The following is a 22,040-nucleotide window of genomic DNA, read 5'->3' on the forward strand; positions in this document are numbered from 1 at the left end:
CACCGTAGTAACTCCAGAGCCAGCAGCCTTGCCTCACTCATGCACGCCCCCAGGCCGCTTTAAGGCCAAGCTGGCACCTCCACCATGCGGTACTTGCACCGACAGGTCCCCACCACCTTCCCCTCATGCAGTGGATCTACCGGTGATGCTGATGCTGAGGTGGATCTACTGGTGATGCTGAACTCTGACCACAGCAGTGCTGTGCAGGGAAGGACAGATGGGGTTTCCTAGCTACTTCACCACAGCACACAGAACAGAAAATAGGTTCAAAGTGTATGCAACATTTTATTGAAAAAATACGAATGTTCTGTACATAAAGTACAACTTAATGGGCTTGAAAAAAATCTCCAGAGACTTATTGGTTAATATGGGTCTTCTTTTCTTCTTTTTCCTCTAAGGGCATAAAGCATACAATGAAGCAGCAGGTCCCCTGTACTTGTGCAAGTGCAATCCCATCGCTGTGCGTGCAGCATAGCACCTGGCTCTACACACGGGACTCCAGCATGCTCAATGTACTTTGATGGATGGTCTGCAAGAAATTTAAAGCATGGAAGAACTGCACAGGACTGGTCCTTCAATCCACTGATAACTCAAAATTTATTGTGAGATCTCTGTTATCCTAAACAGTCTGCATCTGCATATCCAATATTTCTGACAAATAAATACAAAAATAAATAGGGATCTGGCCTCACAGAACCTCAAGTCTCAGAAGCAACACAATTTGTAGCAAGCTACATACATAATTTCAACTATATCAACATAATTTATTTAAATCTCTATCAATAAATGTATTAAAAGTATAAATTCTTATCCAATACTGAGAGTTTAGTTCTGGAAATAAACCCAGAAAACCAAAGTTTTTTCAGTCCTCTCTTACGTTTTAGTGTGCTCTTAGAAAATGCTTTATAGCTGAACTTTAGCAGAAACTAGCTGCTATATAATGTAATTCTATCCCCCAAACCTAATATAAAAAGCTTTTAAAATCTTTTTACAGTAACTGGCTTTCATGTCCTAACTTTACATACAGTTACTAAAAATACTGCACATAGCAGTGCTGACTAAAAATAGGTTTAGTGTTTAAACTACATGCACAAATGCTGGAGTACCAAAGCAGAAAATAATGTGGCAGCTTCACAATTAACTTATGTTGCTAATTGGATGGTGTAACAATACTGCAATCCCAAAAGATATGTATGTTGCAAATGGAAAGACTATGAATAGGACTGGATGAGGAGAAAGTTAGGCAAAAAAACCTTTTTTTCTTCTCCATTTAAAACTGGAATGTCCGTTATCGCCAAGAAGGTAAATGTAGACCAGTGCTAGAAGCTTGTACTAAATCAGGAGTAAATGGTGATGACTTCTCTGCCGCCTCCTCTAACAAGTAATACTCTCTCCAGACCCTCAGTCAAGACTTCAAGAAACTCCATGTCTGTTTCAGTAAAGTCAAGGACAAAAGAAATAGGCAACCCAAAATACACAGCCATTAGCTTCCGTACTGGCTTCACGCGGCAAGGTTTTGGTAGTGGGGAGGCTGCAGAGGCATCCTCTGTGAGATGAGGCCGGGGCTGCCCCTGTGTCAGCCAAAGCCTGCCTCAGCTGGCTCCGAAACGAACCTGCCCAAAGCTGAGCCCGTTAGTGGTGCTGGTGGCACCAGGTTACAGAGTCACACTCCCTCCCTGCTACGCTCCACGGATACCGAGCAGCTTTCAGGCACAGCGGCTCAGCCTCTGCAGGGAAGGGTGGAGGAATAAGCATCCCCATCCATAACCTCAACTCTCCTGAGCTGTAGTAGCTGTGGTTGAAGCCCCCTTACGCCAAGAGGAACGATTTTATCCTTTGGCCAGCACACCACTGTGAAACAGCTGTTACTACTACTACTACTACTACACCACAGATTTAGGAGAAACCCATCATTTAGTCTGTGATTTGTGACCTGTGACATACATTTTCTTTGGCACAGGGCAGTGAAAGGCTTGCTAACTTAACGGTACAAACCAAGGCTGAAGGGTGGCTGTGACAGAGAACCGCAGCGCCAGCCGGCTCACCAGATCACAGCTCTGCTTGCTTAGGGGCACAGTGCAAGTACCCCTCCGCGGTGCCCAAATACCGCGGGTTTGAATTTTTATCTTACCAGAGCACTGCACTTGGAGCTAAGCTCCCAAATTCTGCCGTGTGAGCTACGCCCGAGATAAGCCCTCTCCTTCAGGACCTTCCTCCTCGCTTGAGTTCAGACACTGCTCTGCCCGGAGCGCTGGCTGCTGCCAACGCCTTCTTAAACATCTGCTACATCCGCTATCGAGAATTAAAGCAATAAGTTTAATTTAATAAATAAATAAAAGAAGTAAGGATTTAGACACGACTCAATTCAAACCTCCAAGGCTCCCAGAGCAACCAGCGGCAACTTTCTCTTTCAGCAATTACTACATAACAGGCACAAGACAGTACCCTCCGCTCAGCGGACGCTGCGTCACAGCATTTGCGGCAAAATGAAGTCAAAAGCACAGATTAAACATGCTCTGCCAGGTGGACCAGGCCTTGCCTGAAAGGATACAGTTTTCATCTCCATCAGTATTCTTTGGAGGACCAGGCATGTTGAGGAGAACAAGTCTGGCATCATGGGATCTATTTACAATAACTTCATTTAGCTTCACTGCTGTGTGCATCCTTCGGACATTAGACTGGTTCCTGCAGAAGAAGCACATTCAGACTTACTGTTAGAAACACGCCTCTGAAAACTGCATTATTAAATAGGCCCTTAATAAAAATGCCCTTAAAAGCATACCTTACATCTCCTAAATACCCTGTTAAATGTCAGCTCAGCACGCAGTAATTTTTTTCAAACTTAACAATGAAGATACAGAAGAGATTTCACAGCATTCTTCAGGTACGGCTAAGTCCATCGGTTTAAAATCCCTGGAGCCAAGTCTCCAGTTTCCCAAGTTACATTGCTCTTCAAGAAGCGCATTTTATAAAAGTCTTGCATAAGAGGTTAAACCACATCTGCACAAGGGGACATGCTCTTTGACTGCGGACACCCGTGGCTGCAGAGCCTTGCCTTTGGGCAGCCCTCTCCAGATCCCCTCACCCCTACGGCTGCACAGACCACGCACCGCTCCGGACTCAGCACCGAAGAACTGCCCGAGACCCATCGGAACCAAGCGGGGCAGCGGCACCGCTGCGCTCAGTCCACGCCTCCCACGGGTGCGCTTGTCTTTTTGTGTTGAACAGCAGCTGACATCTCCAGAGAAAGCCTGGTTGCCTACACGTTTGTGGGCTGGAACGCAGCCTACAAACGCCTGGATGTATCCCTGCTTCTGGGGCCTTTCTGGTCTATAACAAGGATTTTAATCTTTCCTTCAGTTGGACACTAATCAACCACTCTGCCAGGCTATTACAGGAAACACTTATAACCCAAATATCTTTAAAATCTCAATCATGCTTTCAAATTTGAGTAGCCACTTGGTTCAAAAGTTATGGGAGAGAAGGAATAGATGCAGTATGATCCTGTAAGCTTCCACTCCTTAAGAATCCAGGCTGAGAGAGGTAACAGGACTAATTATTCAGAATCTCTTATCACAAAGTAACATCAATTCATGCAGGAACAGAACTGGAAAGTTTCCTTTGGGGATTATGAGCCAGGGAATGTTTCCTTCCTACAGGAAATCAACCATTATTTTGGTAACATAAAAAGGAAAACCAACACAGAAATAGACCTAATCAAAGGGAGATTATATTTGCAGCTTTGAGGATCTTCTTCAACTTACAGGGGTTTTGGTTCCTTTGTATTAATATATTAAAAAACAAATATTAGTGGAAACAAATCTAATATGAACTTATAGATTTGTTAATTCAGCTTTACATGTTTTGAGTGAAAGTCTTTAGTAACCCTCACTGGTCTTCCAAACATTTAGGTTTGCAAAGAAGTCTTTTATATAGACAGAAAATAGAAGATGCAACAGTAAGAATAATGTTTATTATACTAACAGCGCAATTTACTCACTGGGAATTGCCTCTCTGTTATTTCACGTTCTTATTTAATTCAGAGCCAGAACACCCTCTGTCTTCACTACGTCAGCTTCAGCAAGCCAGGGACAACACAGAGGCCAGATTATGTTTACAGGAAGTAAGGAAGACACCAGCCCCAGAAACAATATACTGTTATTATCTACGTAGAGTTTTGGAAAAAGAATTGAAAAACTGAAGGTTTGGTATTCTCTAAAGTGACATTTAAAATTGGCATCTCCCCAGCAACTTGAAGGTGTAGGCTATAAGGAAAGGGTTTGGTTAGTGTTCAGAAACTGCCAGAAAAAACATCACAGCAGTGTTGTGGAACGAGAGCTCCTCTAAACGGGTGATGTATCCCGCTTCCTGCGTCACGCTCTGCTCAAGAAAATAGGTTCAGACCTGCAACCGCCTCTATCCTGACTTAGTTCTTGTCAGGACAACTCTCGTATTTTGTTACTTGCTATTTATAATGACACTTCAAGCTTAAGTGGCAAATCCTGCTGCTTTTAAAAACATTACTAAGACTGCTCAACTCTTGACTCTTTTTCTTCCATAATTACGTATAATTTTCCTGCTTTTAGTTGAGAAAATGAAGTCTTCCCTCTCAACCATCTTAATGTACTTCTAAGTTAAATAACAAACTTACAAGTTTTCCCACTCTCTGAAAGCATGGAAGAGGAAAAAGTAGAGGTAGTTAACACCAAATTCATCAGAATTTCTACAGTATGATTCAGCCTAAAACAGATTTGAATTCTCACTGTTTTATTAGGAAGAAAAATCCGGAACTTTGCCAAGTATGCAAAACCAACTGAGTGAATTCTTCGTGTAAGACGTAGTAGATTACAGTAGGTCACAGGAGAGTCACACATTTTTATACAAAGCTAAAACAGACCTTTACTTCTAGCTATTCGAGGGGCACACACGTGGTAATACTAAGACTATTGTTACATGTCAGCGCTCCTTCAACAACAAGCCCATCTTCGAGGGTTTTACCACACACATACTCTACTCACAACCATTCTTCACTATCTCCACCGCTTCTTCCTTGCTGTGTTAAACATCCACACTGCACATTAGATAGTGAAATTACTGGTCTTCTTTAAAGTTCTGATTAGATCAGTGAAGTTATCAGACTGGTTTTTAATTGTGTGTTTTGTTGAGGTATTTGGGAGACAGGAGGAAAGTTGTAACAGGATTTAACAGCTCCAATTTAGAATTGGACTATACCAAGTAAAATATCAAGGGACGTGTGCCACATTTAATTGGTCAGAGATTTCTCAGGAGGCTAACTGCTGTCTTTTCAGTAGTTGGGTCTCAATGTTTACGGTGCAAGTTTAAACCAATGATCAGGAGACAAAGGGTAACAAAAGCACAGCGCATCTAGAGAGCCAGGAGGTGCGAGCTGTTGATTTAGGCAAGACTCACGGCTTAATGCTGATGAGATCTCTAAAGCTTCCCACAGCACTGCCTCGGTTCCGCTTCTCAGCGTCACATTTCTCTTTTGTCCAGGTCATCTGGATGTTCTCAGGAACTGAGTCCCCCTCATCTTCTTCATCTGAGTAGAGGCTCTCCAGACGTGCTATTGAATGTCTGTCCTTTACCAGCTGAGCCTAGAGGGCACATGAATGACAAGGTGAAGTCTCAAGACTTTATGTTCTCTGGTTCTGTTTAAGCAACGAAAGACTTTTTGTGCCATTGCACCCTTTATTTTTTATGGTTAATATAGCCTTTAGAACACCTCTGACACCAGGATACCAGGCATCTGCCCTGGCCGATAATCTTACACACCAAACGGACTCAACAGTTTTGATGGGTGCAAGCCATGCAGAATTTGGACTGACAGAAGCCTGTATCTACACAGGAAGAAAAGACAGTCTAACTCACATCATGACATGGTCTGCAACAATGGACGAGTCTGACTCAAAACTGACAACAAAAGCAAGCTGGACGAACACATGCAGAAAAATTAGATCACCTGCACCTTTCATAGCTACGTGTCCTAACCATCCACACTGGAATGAAATCTTCAGCAAGAAAACAGGATATACTATAAATTGAGGCAAACTCCGGACATTCCATATAAAGCAAAAGGTCAAGAAAGGGTTGAGACTCACATCCTCAAGTTATCGAGTATCATTTACGTCACCAAGGGGAACACACAAATTGTTTCCACAATGCCTATACCGCCATCGTCTTCCCCCAAAACAAATGATCTCTAGCATGGTTTTACAGGTACAGTCAGGCTATTCAATGGCTACACGCAATTTTGGGAAACAAAAACGCTACACAAAGTATTTCCTTACATCTTCAGAACACAGGAGTTAAATTTAAGCAGCAGCTATATAAAACGCTACTAGGAAGGCACTTTGTGTCATCCACCTCAGCAGCCCATAGCAATCAACCACAAATGACATACCTCCCTTTCCCTCTCGGTTTTTGTCAGCCTCATTTGCCTCAGCATCTGAGATCTCTGCTCCATCATAAGAGTTCTCTCATAAGTATATGCTGAGATATCACTATTGTGCTGCAGAAATAAGAAAAAAATCATTGTGCTTGCAATCAAGTCATAACCAAATACCACCATTTGCATCATAAAGTGAAAAACAGGCTCATATCCCTTACCATTTCTACCACTTCTACCTCTGCCTCTATTCGGAGTTGATAGAGGAAAGTAGCCAAGTCTTTCTTCATCTGGATGCTGTTATCATCCATCTGAGCTACAGTAAAAATTCTCATTTTGCATTTTCTCCAAACCTGGTGAGGGAATGCAAACTCTCAGTATCTGAACCAGTAATATTTTGCTCTATGAAACAAACTTATCAATATATCCACTCTCGTTTATCCATACAGGCTCTATTACTGGACCTTGTTTCTTTAAACTACTGCACACAGCAGTAGCTGGGTGAGATTCTTTGGCTAGCTCCTTACTTTGTGCTGTTTGAGAAGAAAAGGAAGCAACATCAACATGCCTCCATCATGTACAATCCACCACACATCAATGTTGCCTTCATTGTAACGCTCATGGTTGCTGGGGTAGAAAGACACATTTTTGGGAACCAGCAGAGCCAGATGGGCTGCAGTTGTGCACCGAACGGTACCTACCCAAAAAGGGGAGAACAAACAGTTACTTCCAATTCTGCAAGAGTGATCTACGGTTTAAAAAAAGAAGAAAAAAGCTACTCACTGAGTAAGTGCCAGCAAACCATAAAAGTCATTGCTTACATAAAGCATGTACAGCAAGGCTTGCATAGACGGATCAGACCAAATGACAGAGCCAGGATAAAGCAGACTTACACAAGCCCTATTTTGTGCCTGAAATAAAAGCAGCAATCTTCAAAGCTAAGCGTGAGGAGAAAGCACCTGCTCTGCTCTAATCTGTGTTAAATCAGTGCACCACAGAGGAAGGAAAGGGATACAGGCAAGGAGCGTGTTAGCTCCAGTAGTGAAGAGAGACGGATAGGGTAGGACCAGTGAAAAGAAAGACTGTTTAGGAAACAAATTATAGTTTGCCATTAAAACAGCGCCTCTCAAGTCTGTAATTTGTAAACCATTCATTACAGAGATGAACTCTGGCTGCTAGATTAATCTTTGAACATCTTTCGTAGGTCTTTTACCTACAAGAAGTGGTACTCCAAACACAGAGCAGTTTTGCAAGAAATCATCTACTTCACAATCAATACTGGTAAAAACAGACTAAAAACCAAAAGCAGGTTCACAAGGATTCTGTTAAAATCCCCTGTGTGTACCATGCGTGTAATAAACGTCGCAGTTCACAATGTTTGATCGCACAGAACCTTTAAAGCTCACCTATAAACGTCTTCCATGACCTTGGATCTTCGCTTTGCCTCCAGCCATACGGCCATCCCAAAACCACAGTATTATGTTTCATGCCACCCAGTCCACAGGACTGGATCAAGTGGGCAATTCCTTCTCGAACTTTATTGGCTACAACTACTTGACAAAATCCTTTCACCTTCTCAATGTCCATCATATTCTTAATAGTCTGCAAGACAGGCAAGGAAAAACCTTACAACCAAATGGAACTCTTTAGTTTTCCTCTACCATGTGGTTACAGTGTAAATTTCTGGTTCACACGTCCACAGGTAAAACACATTTCAAAGTGAAGTTCTGCTCATCTACCTTCCTTAATAAAACAGAAGAGAAAATGCCCACTAATTGCGTACAATACTTGTTTAGAACACACAGAGTTCCCTTCAAAAGACAATTATTTCTAAGACATTAAGATAAGGGTTTCTTGGCTTGTGCTATAATCTCTTACTCATAGTAGTAGTGATATCTGCGTTACTATCTCACTTTCCGTTTTCTAATCCTAAAACACTCACCTTTTTAAACCCAAGATTCATTAACTTCCTTCAGATTTTCAGTTTCAGATTTCTATGTAATATGCTGTGTTATTATATTCAACTTACAAATATAAGCACCAAACCTCCCACACCTATCAAGAACACCTTTATTTGTTTAAAAACTAAACCAACTTGGTCAACACATGAATTACTTTTCCCTTTATAACAGTTTTCCTGTACAGAAAGCCTCCGGGGAAGGTAACAGTCATGCACTGATACCGTACAGATGCAAGCAGGGCCACAATGTCATGGCTCAACAGTGCGAAACATGAAATGGTTTCTTAAGAAATTTTCAGGACCGTCCTTCAGTGCTTTTTGTAATACATTTATCACCACACTGCAAGAGACACAGCACATTTGCTAAGTTCGCAATAACTGACAGTTATTGAAATGTTTCTTGGTATTTCAGGAAGCTAAACAGTCCTCTTTCGTCTGTTAATCAGCATATATATACTTCCGTAGTAATTATTTCTTATAAATGAAGAGTTTTATGCAGTAAAGCTGTTTACACAAGTTGCAAGCATTGATCTTACTGTATTCCCAAAGCTGCAACTGGCAGCTGCAACTTGTTTGCAAGCCCCTTTCTGCACAGCTGCAGTACTCCTCAATCAGTCCTGCACGTCGCAGGTGCCTCTGATACGCTTTTTTCCACGTTTGATTATGAAACTTATCTGCCCGCTCACCCCTTTTTACTTTAGGAAATTGTTTAAGACACTGACCTGTTCAGCAGCCTGGGCTTCTCCATAAGTTTCCAAGAAATTCCCCTGGATCACTGATCCTATGATAGTCAAACCTTTACCAGCTTTCAGCTGGGACGCAAATGTTAACAGTCTAGGGTATTTTACGTGCAAATCTTCGTCAAGTTTCAGAAGCACCAGCAACTGAGGTCTGGAGGAAATAATAAAGGGAATGTATTTTTTACTAAGGCTTTAACAAAAACACTTCTAGAAAAAAGCATCTCTCATCACTTTAATTGTGCTTGAATATTAACTCTGAAACAGTACATTCTTTCTGTATCTCACAAATTAGAGGGGTTTTAATTAATATTTTATTTCTCTTGATTCAAACCAGGTTTGAAGCATTGAGGAAATTCTGCTGCATTGTTTTGACAGTAATAATACCCTTTCATGTACTTACTTAGCTTAAAAGGCTCGCGTTAGTGTTTTATTTCCGTGACTGATTTTCAAGGCTCGCTCAAGTACTATTAGAGCACACACTGTGTTCACGCCATAAGGCTGTCCTTCCAGATCTAGCTGGATACCGGGGCCAAACAACTGGGGAACACAAACATTCTCATCTAAACACAAATCCCACCTGCCTTATGCCCTTAAGGCATTGCTACACATCAACTAAGTTATTTTCTGTCTTAAGCTATGGTTGAGCCAGTGCAAAAGGATTTATAAAACTCTCTTCTTTGGTAGATTCATAGTCCTCTTGCTCAGAGCCTACGAGTTGTGCGATGTGGGAGTGAGAGGAGAGCTCTTGCCCACTTGGTCTGTCCTCAACAGACAAAGCCAGAGGGGAAAAATTTTGGCCACTGTTCCTGTTTTTAACTGTAGAATGACAGCAGTGACTTCTTTGGGCCCCCAGTGCAAATTACCACGGCCTCTGGACCTCTGGATTTGGAGATCTCCAGTTTCCCCAAGTTCCACTTCTGAATTTGCAAGTTCAGAGTCAGATTAGAGATCCAAAGGACACACCAGGTGTGGCCACACAGGCTCTGCACAGCAGGGCTGGGGCAGTGACATGGCAGCTTCCCGCAGGCTCAACACTTGTTTGTTTGGGTTTTTCTTAATATTCTGGGCATTTAAATTCATTCACACAGACCAACAGCGTCTTGTTTGGAGTCCAGTTTCACTCCTTCAGCGTAAGCAGATAACCATGACAGTGCATTTTCTTAGTCCCAAAGCAGTACCTCCAGTTCTTTGTGTGCGGCGGGCCCTCCTCCAGCCTGAGCAAGGCGTATCGTGCTGCGCTGAGCGAAAGCCCGCGGATGCCATCACCCCATTCCTTCTCCGCACTGTGAAGGACACACAGTTTAGCCAGCTGTGACTGTGGTTTCATGAGTGTTTAATTGCACATTTACAGTCACGCTATACAGAAAGTTTAAGAACGTGATACACAGCACGCATGGCATGTGTATTTATCATTTGTGCATGTGTGTCTGTGATACCTGCCATGTATCACATGAGAAAAATGCAAATGTTTCAGTCCAACGTATATCCCACCACCACCATTCTGTGCTTAATTTGTAATCAACACTCCACTACAGAGAAGGCTTCCCCAGCATAAACAAACATCAGGTATTTCAATACCCAACTTGTTAAAATTAAGTTATACAGCCATGCTGCAGCCTGACTCCGTCGGATATTAACAACCCTGGGCAACCTCACCTGCAGATTCAGCTTCTCAAGGACTGTTCTAGAACAGACCTTTGCACCAGATACACTGGAATGCTGCCTTCAGCTGTTCTGGGCCCGAAATAACTGCGTGTGGTAAGACAGCAGGATAGATCCTAACCAGGTTTCTGCTTCCAGTGACTCAAATTTCACCGGACACCTTTAGAGGCTTAACAACAAAGCACTTCAGGGGCTGCTGTTTAGCACTGACACAGCAAAACAATGAAAAAAAATAACTAAAAAGGAAAGCCTTCTAAGTAATATCTCTGGACAGTTCCTTCTCCAAATGTGAAGGGCTAGAGATAATTGCTAAAAAAAAAAAAAAGGACCCTTTTCCTACCCTTTTCTATCCGGTTAACACTTACCCTTGGTATTCAATGTACTTGTAAATCATGCCTGCAATAAGCATAGCTACCAAAGCATAATACCAAGATGAAATAAACATCAGTGCCAGGCAAATACTCATGCCTAAAAATGAGAGAGCCCTACAAAGAAAAACACAGATATTAGTAAGTAGCGGGGTAAAAAACTTAAAAATAAGTCAATTACTCTCTTGCTCTTTTTTCTATATATTGTCTATTCTGCACTGGCAGTGAAAGTAAACCTTCCAATGAATCCCACCAGTCCTTAAGAGTTTTAGCACCCTGTTGCTGCAACGAAACTCTCAAGCCATTAAATACCTGAGCCTGGTCCACTATGACTATTACATCAACGTACTCTTGTCTAGAACAGATACCCAGAGAAATAAAAGATGCCCACAGCCCTCACAGGGAGGGCTGCTCTTGCTCTTCTAAAACCCACAGGTAACAGCCCAGGCGTTGAGCATGCTGGCCTTTTGCTTACCAGTGATAGTATTTAAATCGCGGCCGCCAGTTTGGAGTTCTAAGAAGCGTTTGCACTGCACATGCGAGATTAACAAAGAGGTAACACATCAAGAAAAACCTGCAAAAGCAAAAAAAAGGCACAAAACTTTTTAGCACACATATTTATAGATTCTGGCACATACTTGAATCACATGAATGACTTACAGTGAAAATACATCTGCCTGTCATGTGTGCCTATCCCTATGATTTTTATTAGCCTGAATCATCAGTATAAAGCAGTCAGAAGAGTTTTTTGATTGGATCAAGTTAGATTAGCTACAACATCAACACGATCTTTGGTCTGTGATAAAAATAACATTTTCCCAAACAAAATGACAATATACTAAAGACATGTTTATTCACAGAATATTCCAGAGCAGAAACAGATTAATACGTAGAGCCTGAAGTCAGAGAATTCATAGAAATAATAGATGTGGAACTCAGGCTCCAGTAACTTGCTTTACTGGTTGAAGATACAGTTCTGAAAGACAATCAAATTAGCAGAACTCAAGAACATCGTTCTTTCCCCTCACCCCTTAAACAGCAACCAGCCTGTTTCTTACATTGAGAGAATCGGAGCCACCATGTCAAGTGAAGCAATAAGGATCCCCAGCTCAGCGATTAATGCCGTGAGCAGAAGAGCCCATGTCGGTTCACCATTTGCTTTTCCATGACCAAAAATCTAAAGAAACAGAAACATTATGCCTATCTTCCAAGTATTTCACAAGGCTATAATTAAAAAAAAAAAAATTAAATTTCAAAATACAGTAGTAATTTTCCTACATACTTCCTTCTCTAGAGCAAGGAAAATTATTCTAATGGTTTTCTATGCTTCACAGAATTAGATGTTAGACTTCTTCATAAAATGACCATATGTGTCTATTCAAACTCCTTTAAAAATAGTCCTAGTTTTTAAGAAAAGAAAACAAAGCATTAAAATAAAAAATACTGACCTTCACTTCAATGCTGGGCAAACTAGAGAAAATAAATCTGATTTGCAAGGGCATGAAGTCAAACAGCTAGTTACTATACACAGAATCTTTTTTTAAAAAAAAGAAATATTATTTTGAAGATGTACGAACCCAGAGGAAAGGAATGATGTTGTCCTTTGCTATGGCCTGCAGCAGCCGAGGGGCTCCCGTAAGGCTCTGCAGACCTGCTCCGCAGGTGGAGAAGAAGGAGCCTATGACAATGACCCATGGCGAGGGCCACGAAAGGGTGCCCACCACCAAGTTCTTGTTCACTGCGTCGCCGTACCTGCGGAGAGGAACAGTGAGACATTCCTAGTCAGAGGAGTATTTTGACAGTAAAGTTTGGGGGTTTAGGTCAGGTTTAAGATACCATTTAAATATTATGTATTTTCTTGATTAGGAAATACAGAAAGTTGTGAACAATCAGAGTTCCTTTTGATACACAGATAGGAAGTGTCTGCAGCCTGATTTCAACAATTCAACAACTTTTTTTTTATTATATATCATAAAATTCTTATTATCACAACATCATTTTCCACTTTCACCTAGAAAGATGCAGGAACTAAGATATAGGATGGAAGATCTGAGGGAGCCATGCCAGAAATTATCAAATCAAATACAAGAAGGTACCCAAAACATTGTTTATAATTTACGTACAAACATGATTTAAAAGGCACCCAGAAGTAAAAGTTACAGGGAAAAGAAAAAAAGAAAAAAGAAAAACAGAGTGAGGAGGGGTGAGATGGGAAAGAGCACACCTTCCCTGCAAAAAAGAAAAAGAAAGGAGAGTATCAAAGCAGTAAAACTTACTTATCTCTCAGGACTACGCCTTCTATGCAGGCTCCAAATAATAACACACAGCTGAAGTCTGGAGTGCAGGCTGTGCTAAGGAAGCTGGATTTCTTTAGACACGGCAGATGAAAACAACCATAGAAAGTGTTGTGGGAAGTTCAGGATGTGCCTCTGTCCTACAGTATTTACACTGCAGCACCTCCCTAAGTACCTGGTAAAGCTGGCGAGTAAATAAACATGTATACCTTCTAACATTAAAGTGACAAAGTTATTATAATAAGTATAATAATTCTAAGTTTCAATTTTTGAAAAAACACAGGTTTAAACTTTATGATAAAGGAGGTAACTTCACAGAAATATTTTCCTACGTAAACATCCATTTAATCTGCTAGTATAAAACAGAAACCGATATTTAAATAACATCCTTTTCTCTCTCCTTCTCCTGCGTCTGAAAATCTTTTGGACAAACAGCAAACCATTACACCGCACCATCTCGTTTTGTGGTCTCCGATGGCATTCACATCACCAGCGAGTCCTTGAATATGGGGTTTGTTATTCTACTGTACTACTTCTGCATTGGGGAGCACAAAATACTCCAGGTTTTTGGGATCTGGAATTCAAGTAAATTTTTTGATCTTGTGATTTAAGTTTCCATGAACGGTTAAATCCTGAACTCCACCCCTGAAGTGCAATTGTAAAATACGAAGAGAGAGAAACATGGACCACTCCTAGACATTACGGTGTAAGCCTTCCACTGGGTGGCATACAAATACCTACACAGAAAGTCACCCACCACCAAACAAGCTCTGAACTGTAAATATTTCAACACCAGAACTGGGGGTTACGTCTGTGGCCTGTTTCAATATAGATTTATTACATTCATAGAAAATGAAGACTTCTTGGTACAGGGTCAGTTCCCAAAGCCACATCTGGAAAAGGCTGTGCTAAGAAGCTGGGACAAGAGAGCTAGGATCCCGATTTACAGCTTGACAAGTTTTGGCAAAAAACAGCTTTGAAACAGCAGAATTGCCTGGACAGTCACCATCTCGGCCAGCTGCCCTTTTTGGGTGGGATTTATTCAGAAAGCTCTTACAAAGAAGTCTTGAAGTCCTTGCTCATATTAAAAGGAAAGAAAAAAAAAGAAAAGGCAAAAGGCGTTCAATCTCCTAGGTTGAGAAATTGTAGTTAGGACCCCAACAGCGAGATGTAGCTGAAAGACCTTGGCTTCATCTCTTCTCTAGCAGCAGAGAAGAGATAAAGAGTCTTTCCTGAGCAAAGCTCCTGTGGTCCTAAGCCCTGAACTACATACAAAACCCAGCAACTTCAACTGGGATCAAGACTGTTTCTCTGAGCGCACACTCAGCACCCAGAAATCTGGTATGAGGAACACGGTCATACTCTGCACATTAAATGCTCCAGACTCAGTGGAAACAGGCAGGAAACCATGAGTCATTGACAGCTACACGGAGCTCACTACTGAGCACAGTGCGTGTAACACTTCCAGGCGTGCCAGCTGGGGATGTGTCTAAGAATCATTAAATCGCATTAAATCAGATGCATGTATTAAAAACCAAGGGGAAAAAAAATACAGTCCTGTAAGCTGAGGTTAAATGATCTTATTTCACTGACTTAAAAAAAAAAATAAATACACAAATTCATTGGTGAGCAGCTACCTCTACACATGAACCTTCCCCCACTTCCAAAAAAAACCCACTTGGGGAACATCTAGTCTCATTTCTAAATTCAGTTTATCTTGCCCTAAAATGTTCAAGAACGTCTATACTCCTTCATCTCACCCAAGTTAAAAGGCACTTTTTTTTGCTCCAAGGAACTGAGATTTATCATCTCTCCCCTTTAAAGCCTTCCCTCATCTTCACGGTCGACTCGCTGCATCCTAAAAAACATGTACCTATATTCCACCAGCCTGAAAAGCTATAGACCGCTGCATAGCAAAGAAAAGCAACAGCAATGCAAAAGAACAAAACAAAAAATGGGATGGAAAACAACAAGATAATAATTCCAATACTTTCAGCTCAAGGACTGTTTTTCTTCCATTGACCAATCACACTCACACCGATAATTCAGTCACCTGAAAGCAGTTCCACAATCAGATACACAGCCATTCATCCAAGCCGCTTACAACATGTCAGGACTCTACTAATTTTAAAAGGATACAGACTAGCGATGTGGTGACAATAGCAAGAATTGTTCCAACAGGAATGGATTTCTGTGCATCTTTGAGGTCCCCTGATCTGTTTGAACCAGCCATGATACCTGAAAATACATTTTGAACATAAGATCATGGGAGAAGAAAGTTCAGAGACCCGAGATGCCCTTCTGTCCCAGTATTCTCACCGGTCACCGAAGGGAAGAAGATGCCAACCAGCACCATGAATGAAGTAGCTATATCTGAAAGCACATATAGATGGAGGTTGTTCTTCTGGCCTGCTACATCAACAGATGGGTGATGTGCTTTCTCCAGTATCTCTCCTTTCTCCAAATAATTGCTCCATAAGTTGTCTTCAATGTTATTATTACACCACAGAAAAGAAAGGCATGTTTCAGTTCAAACCTGTTCTCATTATAACGAGTCTACAACTGAAGATTACAAATGCAATTCAACGATCAACACAAATAAAGACATATACAAGTTACATGAAAGAAAAATTACATTGCATGCTTTCAAGGGAATCCATAACAAAAACAACAAATACATATTAACAGCCTACAAAGTCCTAGCATTTCTTACCCTTTAATATTACTAAATGTAACTTTAACTTCATACCTGTTTTAACCCCAAGAAATACACTTCATATTTTTAACGAACCACCACACCCACACACAGTAGCTCAGAGAGCCCAAAGCAGCAATACTGATGAGCTTTCTAGATGTAAACAGATTTGTCCTTTAGACAGTGGAAGAACTACAGAATTATGTGGTTGGCATTTGAAATTTCACTAATAAATGCTGAATCCATTTTAGAAACGTGGTTTCTGTGAAAATGAGAACCTTGGGCACTCGGCACTGGCACAAAGCAACTGTTCTCTGGAGTTCATTTCAATTGTGAACATTTTTCAATGATATTATATTCAAGAGTGGGCAAAGAAAGAGGCACACTATTTTTATACAAGTGCTCTTATCTTTCAGGATGTATCTTAACCTGTCCAAAACAGTGAGTCACAGATACACAGAGTTTTGAAAGATATTAACAACTTACTCATATTGGTATAGATCATAATTATAGCTGATTTTCTGCTGAAATTATGAGATGTACACGGCAAATTTAATCAATTCTACAGCAGACAAGCACTGTATCAGGACAGAAGTGCCATCTCCTCTTTTTAAAAATCCTAACACTTGGTTTTCGCTGTTGAAGATAATTTTCTTCACTGTAATTACATTTCTTCAGTCCCTCTTTCTTAACCAGCAGGGAACAGTTCAACTTATTTCAACTGCTCAGCATGCCTCCTCTTTAAGGGAAAAACAAAAAAAATCTATCATACCTTTTAAAATGCCACTAGCAGCTCCTGGAATTCCTGCTATCTCGGAGACATTGTTCATTAGGAAATATTCATCACAGTGCTCAGTGGTTAAGTTCGTACTGTGGCAGAAGAGCTCCCAAAGCTTAGAGGCCACAGTAATGTTATCCTTCACTATGGTTTTGGCACAAACATCAAACTGATCTCTTGACAAAGTCCTGTTGCCCAACATGCAAATCCTGGAAGGGAAACACGAAAACCAGCGCTATTATATGGTACCGAGAAACTGAAATTCCCCCTTCTCCATAATTCCTCTTTCTTAACATGGAAACTTCAAGTGCCTCTAGTCTGCTACATCATTCCTCAGCTTCGCAAAGGTGGTGGCAGCAGGACAAAGACTGTGTATGTTTCTTTTAAGGGTCCGAAGTATAAAGCTACTTTTCCAACAATTTTAGGAGAGGTATAAAAAGCTGTATCAGTGTTATTTATTGAATTTGGTACATTTACCTTGAACAATGAAAAATAAAGATTAGGCCACTCTCCCCCCAGTTTAACAGAACTACTGGACTGGAAGAGATCTGAAGAATACCAGCATTCAAATTACTGGATATTTAGAATATCTAAAGATATTTGGAATTGCATTATCCCAGTTTCTGTACAGTAGTATTCAAATAACCTGACATTTTAGCTTCAGAATTAGGAATATACATTTCAATCACAACAAGCAAAGCTGCTTCTTCGATAAACTTTGATAAACTGAAGATAACTATACATAGTTGCTAAAATCCTCCAGTGCCTGTTGTGTTTCACCTAACCACAAACAGTTTATTGCGGCACTGAAAATTTTAATCCACTTCTCCAAGGACGGTTCCACCAGACATGGTGGTATAGCCTAACAGCTTGCTGCCACTAACAGTTCATTCAGCTTCTCTTCCCAGGGCCCGAAAACACTCACAGGAAAAAAAAAAATCCTCCATTTTAGTAAGTGTAATTTTTCCACAGGTGTTCTCAATCACTAAAGTCGTGGAAATGGAAGAGACTGGGCCATTTTTGTAGGGTTTGCAGGCCTGTGAACTGTAACTTCAGAGAAGCCTTCCCCTCCAGAATAAGAATAAGAAAATATAAGAATAAATATAGCATCTAGTTATTTCAGGAGAAGAAAAAGGAGTACAGCTCAGCTAAGAAAGACGGGGAGCACATTTAAAGAACAGCCCAAGAGATAATGAGGGGGAGGTAGAGGCACCGTTTTATTTTTACTGCTGTAAACCTGCCACTGTTGTAAAACATTATAATAAACATCTAAAGGGAGCACTTGAGGGTTGCAAGTACTTAGTTATGGTCACAGTATTTTAAGTTGTGAACAATTATGCAGACTCAACTCCTCTATTTCCATTCCATTCATCTCTTGTCAGCAGTATCAGGAACTACTGTTTGCATTTCTGGTAAAACGCATGTATTTGTGTTATTGCTGCTCCAGCTCTGAATTTAAGCAACCATATTACATGTTGAACCGCCAACATGCCAAGAAGCACATGTCGTGTTCAGAGCACCGCTACCCATACGGCAGGCTAACCTGCTCTCAGACCAAGGGGAGGCTTTGCCGGAGCCTCAGCACGCCCCCCCCCTCGCCTCCCACATTCCCAAGAGATGCCCTATTTCTCAGCAAGCAGCTGCATCACACCACCACTTTCCAACCGCAAAAGCAGCACATCATGTCTGACTGGCCCGGGGAAAATGGACCTGCCAAACTGCTTCCTACTAACTGCCTTAAACAAATTTTAGCAAGACTTTTGCTGGCTTAATTCAACAGCCTTGGGCTAAGATACTGGATTGTCTTTGCAGGAAGCAGAGAAACATCAGCCTCCATCAGTCTGTATACTCACCACGAGACTTCATTTTACCCAAACAGTTAAACAATGTAATAATACATTCATTTTACCCTAAGAAACTGCTATTCCAAGAGCTTATGCGGAATACTACCGCTGTCACTACAAACAGCTTAAAAAAATCTGAAGTAATTCACAAAAAAGGTAGCTTGACAACATATTAGGCACAAGATTTGAGTAACTTCCATTGAACCCCACGTTCCAGACACGTAGGCAAAGCTATGTCCCCATCCAGAAACATTACTCACGGAAATGCAGGTGGATCAAAGATGGACTTGATAGCTCCAGCATAAATGGACAGGATGGATATTACTACGCAGGCCAAGAAGAGGGAGGCAAATTTGTTAACGTATTTCACGCCTACAAAGACCACCACTGCCATCAGGATGAGGAACACAGTGCCATACACCCTCATGTTGTTCAGCATAGCACTGGATGCATCATGTGCCCCGGATGGATGAAAGATTGCTGCTTGTGGCACAATGTATGTCTGAAAGAAGAAGAAAAAGCAAGCTGAAGGGACACAGGAACAGGACTCTGTCTATATTACTGCAGCGATATTGTACCTATACTAGAAATGTAAACTGCTTTCCAATTTGCAACATGCTTTTCACCAGGAACCTACAGTTTAGAGGAAAAGTCAAGGGATAACGTAACAGCCCATTCTGTTTCACTAGTGCAACTGAGCCATGTTTAGCAATGATGAGCTTGTGTCTTTGACTGAATACTACTTCCTTATTTATTTTTTATTTTGTTATATATAGGTGGGGTATTTTCTATATGCTATTTGCCTTAAAAGCAGGACTACTCTGGCACTACTCACCAATAAAATCTCAATGGCACCAAGGATATACATTGCTCCTGCAAATGTTGTTCCCAAATAAAAGCACAGCCCTACAGCTCCACCAAACTCTGGGCCCAACGACCTGGATATCATGAAATAGGAGCCACCAGCTACGAAACAAGAAAAATGAGAGTAAAATTATCATTTATTTATTATAAATTGCAAAATTTCACAACAAGAATACAACAAAATTATACACTGTATATCTGCTTTTTAGGGGTTCAATTGAAGTATCTTTTTGTTAGCAAAGGGGGAACTAAAAACCAAATAAATTAATATTTAGACTAGTTGACACAAAGAAGAAACACTAATGTGAGTTCAGGCTTTGTATCTTGGCTTAAAAAATTTATCTGGAATAAAACCACATTAACAGCTTATAACATTTTTTTTTTTTCTTCTTAAACACAAATGAGAAGTTTGCTAATTACACTTACCCGGAACAACACCATTGGTGGCAATAGCACTCATTGATATGGTTGTAAGCATAGTCTGGGGAAAACAAGGAAAAGAAAACAATTGTGTCAACATCATTTTTTAAAAAGTAACTTATTTCTTGATAAAGTAAAGCTGCCGCTGCCTATAGGATACAATGTTTCTATTTATTCCACCTTGACAAGTCATTATCTAAAAGAAAATAAGGGTAGCAGGAGTTTCATCATCAAGCTGTTGAGAATTCTGCTTGAAATGACCGCCGCTTTATCAGGTCAAGTAATGGATGTCCGCAGACAAAGCAAGATAAAAGGCGGCAGGTGGCCCTCCATCTGCAGAGCTGAAATTCCACCACTGGCTAGTCCAGCAAAAGAGGCAGCCATGCGCTGGCATAGGCACAGAAAACAGCCGTTTGCTAAACAAACACTATTTTTAAGACTATATCTACACTAGATACAGTTTGGCAGTTTAGAAATACTAGCAAAGAAAAAAAAAAAAAAAAGAAAAACCCAAAATCACATGGCTGCAAACATAGAAGCGTCTAGCATAAAGCTGGCTTTTCTTTACACATGCATCTACAATGCAGCCTCTCCAAGTTTCTCAACTGTTTCACAGAGGTTACATCACGTTATTATTTTACCTATATACTTACACAACAGCAGCAAAGTAATACAATCAGGAACGACTGAAGAACTCCAGCCATTCCTACCATCCAAGTCAGCCGAAGGAAGAGAATAACCCCGAAGATATTCTGCATGCATGGTAAATACACCCCCATCAGGGTGCCCATGCTGGGTGACTGAAAAAAAAAAAAATAAAATCATGGACATTCATTAACTAGAATGATTCAAAGCACAGCTAAAAAACACCTACAACCTCCATTTTTCAAATGGTAGAAAACTGGGAAACATTAGGTAGGCACGCAACAATACTATTGTGCTGGACTTCCACAAAACATGAAGCAAGCTCCAAACCCACGAATTTCTGAACAAAATGCTGACCCTATCACCTCTTCACATTTGAAGTAATTATACTCAGCATTTAACACCAATTAGTAACAACAGAACATATATGTATTTGTTTTATTGTAGAACCACAGAATTTCTAGTATGCAGCCTGCAGAGTGCTGCAGACCGCAAGTAAGGTAGATGCCACCCTATTCCCCAGAGTTTACAGATTAGTTTCATGGAAAACTTACTTTTATGGTTGTAATACACATTTGGAAGCAATCTGGAGACATAGATCATGTATTTTCTTCCACATTATATATACCACCTAAAACACATTATTCTAACTTTTCTGATGTTTAATGTTCACATCAGACTCTGAATTACTTTTGACAGTGACCAAGAAAATACAACTTAATTACGTGACTTCACAGGAACTGCACAAGACTGGCATTCAACGTAGTATCCTGTAGAATTCTCCTTTGCCCTAACAGTGATGGTCAGAGGACAGTCAGACCCAAAACACTGCTATCAGAACGCCACTGGTAGGGGGTTAGTTCAGGGAATACAGAAGCGTTCCCTGCGCTGGCACACCTGGCATCAGCAGTCCCGAATCTCTGTGGTTTCCTGCCAAGGCATTTCATTGCTTTTAATTTCTGAGGTTTTCTTTTGCATTTCAAATTATCCAAAGGGCTGAAACATAGTGGGAATAGAGAGTGTAACTTCTCAAAGGCTCGTCTCTTTTCATACCTCTTCCTATAAATAAACCTTTCTATAATTACTCTATATAAACCTCCTATAAATAAAAATTCCAAAACATATTACAGATAGACAGCATTTAAAGAAACCCATGAACAACCATCTAAATGAGAAGGATATTATAGGGAGGTGACCACACTTGCTCATACTTGCTTCCACAGGGCATTAACTAAATGCAAAAACAAACAGATTACATGCACCCTTATAGATAAATTATTCATGAAACAAAAGCCAAAGTACTTAAGACAAGCATATTACTCTGTAAGCAGTAAAACAGCTGTCAAAAACTTTATTCTCACCCT

At 40.7% G+C, this 22,040-nt stretch overlaps 1 protein-coding gene across 8 annotated transcripts in view; it reads right to left on the reverse strand.

Annotated features, from left to right (window-relative positions):
- Window positions 1-261: 261 nt before the first annotated feature.
- Window positions 262-22,040, reverse strand: part of SLC12A4 (solute carrier family 12 member 4) — a 50,682-nt gene continuing 28,903 nt past the window's right edge. For 5 of the 8 annotated variants that reach the window (XM_056360518.1, XM_056360521.1, XM_056360519.1 and 2 more), the window contains 21 exons: window positions 20,685-20,831; window positions 20,038-20,092; window positions 19,583-19,713; window positions 19,008-19,249; window positions 16,898-17,112; window positions 15,750-15,914; window positions 15,570-15,668; window positions 13,413-13,470; window positions 12,714-12,888; window positions 12,195-12,313; window positions 11,612-11,710; window positions 11,134-11,253; window positions 10,285-10,389; window positions 9,089-9,257; window positions 7,813-8,008; window positions 6,934-7,103; window positions 6,628-6,759; window positions 6,422-6,529; window positions 5,431-5,615; window positions 2,552-2,685; window positions 262-1,429 (listed from right to left, as the gene is read on the reverse strand). In XM_056360518.1, coding sequence (XP_056216493.1) covers window positions 1,338-1,429; window positions 2,552-2,685; window positions 5,431-5,615; window positions 6,422-6,529; window positions 6,628-6,759; window positions 6,934-7,103; window positions 7,813-8,008; window positions 9,089-9,257; window positions 10,285-10,389; window positions 11,134-11,253; window positions 11,612-11,710; window positions 12,195-12,313; window positions 12,714-12,888; window positions 13,413-13,470; window positions 15,570-15,668; window positions 15,750-15,914; window positions 16,898-17,112; window positions 19,008-19,249; window positions 19,583-19,713; window positions 20,038-20,092; window positions 20,685-20,831 — 2,916 coding nt within the window. In that variant the 3' untranslated portion in view covers window positions 262-1,337. Of the gene's footprint in view, window positions 1,430-2,551; window positions 2,686-5,430; window positions 5,616-6,421; window positions 6,530-6,627; window positions 6,760-6,933; window positions 7,104-7,812; window positions 8,009-9,088; window positions 9,258-10,284; window positions 10,390-11,133; window positions 11,254-11,611; window positions 11,711-12,194; window positions 12,314-12,713; window positions 12,889-13,412; window positions 13,471-15,569; window positions 15,669-15,749; window positions 15,915-16,897; window positions 17,113-19,007; window positions 19,250-19,582; window positions 19,714-20,037; window positions 20,093-20,684; window positions 20,832-21,401; window positions 21,499-21,573; window positions 21,592-22,040 lie in introns of those variants that run through there. The other 3 variants (XR_008825653.1, XM_056360525.1, XM_056360524.1) reach the window with 3 other exon arrangements.

This window comes from Falco biarmicus, chromosome 15 (genome assembly GCF_023638135.1).
Source record: "Falco biarmicus isolate bFalBia1 chromosome 15, bFalBia1.pri, whole genome shotgun sequence".
Taxonomy (NCBI): Eukaryota; Metazoa; Chordata; class Aves; order Falconiformes; family Falconidae; genus Falco; species Falco biarmicus.